Source organism: Telmatherina bonti (genome assembly GCF_933228915.1).
Source record: "Telmatherina bonti genome assembly, chromosome: 11".
NCBI lineage: Eukaryota > Metazoa > Chordata > Actinopteri > Atheriniformes > Telmatherinidae > Telmatherina > Telmatherina bonti.
The window spans coordinates 25,298,235-25,300,167 of record NC_136629.1 but is presented as its reverse complement, the minus strand read 5'-3'; the positions used below and the strand labels follow the sequence as shown (position 1 = coordinate 25,300,167).

The 1,933-nt window shown below is 40.0% G+C and overlaps 1 protein-coding gene across 1 annotated transcript in view; it reads right to left on the bottom strand.

Moving 5' to 3' along the window:
- Window positions 1–787: 787 nt before the first annotated feature.
- ptpn20 (protein tyrosine phosphatase non-receptor type 20) overlaps window positions 788–1,933 on the bottom strand; it is a gene marked incomplete at both ends in the record, with an annotated part of 25,489 nt that continues 24,343 nt past the window's right edge. Inside the window, 4 exons of the mRNA XM_079248498.1 lie at window positions 788–898; window positions 980–1,042; window positions 1,581–1,796; window positions 1,879–1,933. The exon at window positions 1,879–1,933 is cut by the window's right edge and continues 280 nt beyond it. Of these exons, the coding sequence (XP_079104624.1) occupies window positions 788–898; window positions 980–1,042; window positions 1,581–1,796; window positions 1,879–1,933 (445 nt within the window). The remainder of the gene's footprint in view (window positions 899–979; window positions 1,043–1,580; window positions 1,797–1,878) is intronic.

The following is a 1,933-nucleotide window of genomic DNA, read 5'->3' as shown; positions in this document are numbered from 1 at the left end:
GGCAAACATCACACTATTTCGCAGTTACATTGGAACTACAAAGATGACCACCGACCACATACGTTCTAAAGATTCACAATCAATTTAACCATCATCAGCTGCTCTGATATCACTTTCTTGCGTTGTGTCTCCACAGCTTGTGACCAGTGGCCCGAGGTCACTGTGACATAAGTGGGGCGTGACTTTCCAAGGCACTTGATTCTTTTCATTTCCTTAGATGATGAATCGGGAAAAAATCAGATGTTCTTTCATAAATGCCCCCTTCGCTGGGGTACAAAAGCACTTAAACGAATTGATAACACATTACTTAAACGATTCTCAATGAGAAGTTATACTATTACGAACAAAGGGGTAATGATTGTACTTTTGTGCACTTTGATGACATGATACTGGTTGAAAGAAGATATGGAAATGACCGGCTTTACATTCTGTGCAGCTTGATTTAAAAACAATTATAATTGGAAAAATGAAAAGACATTGAGGAAATGAATGGAATAGCGACAAAAATAATAATAATAAAAAAGCTCGATTTAGAAGGCAAATGACTAAACCTGAAAAGGCAAAACAATCTCTGTGATCTAAATCAAGTTTACATAATCACAGCACCGAGGACACATACACAGACACGCCGCCCCCCTCCCCCCTCTAAAGCTAACATAACAACATAACAACAGCCAAAAGAAAAGCTATCAGCAACAAATCACTTTGCTGTGATAGACCGCACATGGTACAACATCCACAGCCTTTGCTTTACAGGTACAAGTTGCTGAGATAAAGGTAGAAACATTCAAACTACTCTGTGGTCTCTGGGACTTTCTGGCTGCCACTGGTTGCCTTGAAGCTGTAAAATCCCCTGTAAAACCTCTAACCAGACTTTGTAGCAGAAGAGGTACTGTTCCTGAAACAAAGACAAAAGTATGTTTAGCTTCAGGTAAATGTCTTTAAAAACAACAGCAACAACAAAAATTGACCGACTGACCTTGGTCTGAATCATCCCATGGCGCTGAAGTCTCATTTCTTTAACGATGTCACTCACATTAATCTGAAGTCAGACAGACAGATGGCTGTTATGCTGGTTGGCAAACATACTGACAGAATTTGCCATAATGAAGACTTTCATTATGGCAAATTATGTTTCCTTGCATTCTCTCTCCTCATGGAAAACACTACCTTTCCACTATTCCATGTCAAGGCTCTGCTAACTTAAATGCACATTCAAGGAAGAGAGTAGAGGCTTTAAGACAGACTGAAAACCAAAGATCTCAAGAATGTAAAATTTGTGCATTATGTGAGATAAACATTTAGACATTTCATTGGATTGACACAAATGTTAAAGGATTTCCAGCAGCTGTAGTGCTTCTATCTTTGCTTCGCTTTCCTTTATCTCACTTTTTCATCCTCAGTGGTGGGGAAAAAAAACAGCACTTCTTAAGAAAACTAAGTTATAATATTATGAACTAACAATGCCGAGTCATGAGCGTCATGCTTGAATACACAATATTCTGATGTCGTTAGATATGTTTGCCATCTCCACTTCAATACAATGGCAAGTGATATGATAAAAAATGGTTTCTACTTACAGGCAAGTCTTTCTCAATGAGGTTAAGGATGATGTCGGTACAGATGAGAACCCCTGTGCGTCCAATGCCAGCACTGCAGTGGACAGTGATTGGCCCCTTGTGATGCACTGCCCTCATGTAGCGGATGAAGCGAACCAGCTCTTCAGAGCAGTGTGGCACACCATGGTCAGGCCAGTGCGTGAACTTCAGGTGATGAACAAAGTGTGTCTCACCAGTCTGGAATGACAACATGTGCAATTTTGTGCTAAAGTCATTTTCAAGTCTAACATTAAACCCAAGTAGTTTTCTCCTATCTTACCTGTATGTCCACCATACGGATGATCTTGATTTGGAAGTAGTCTAGGTGCTGTTGG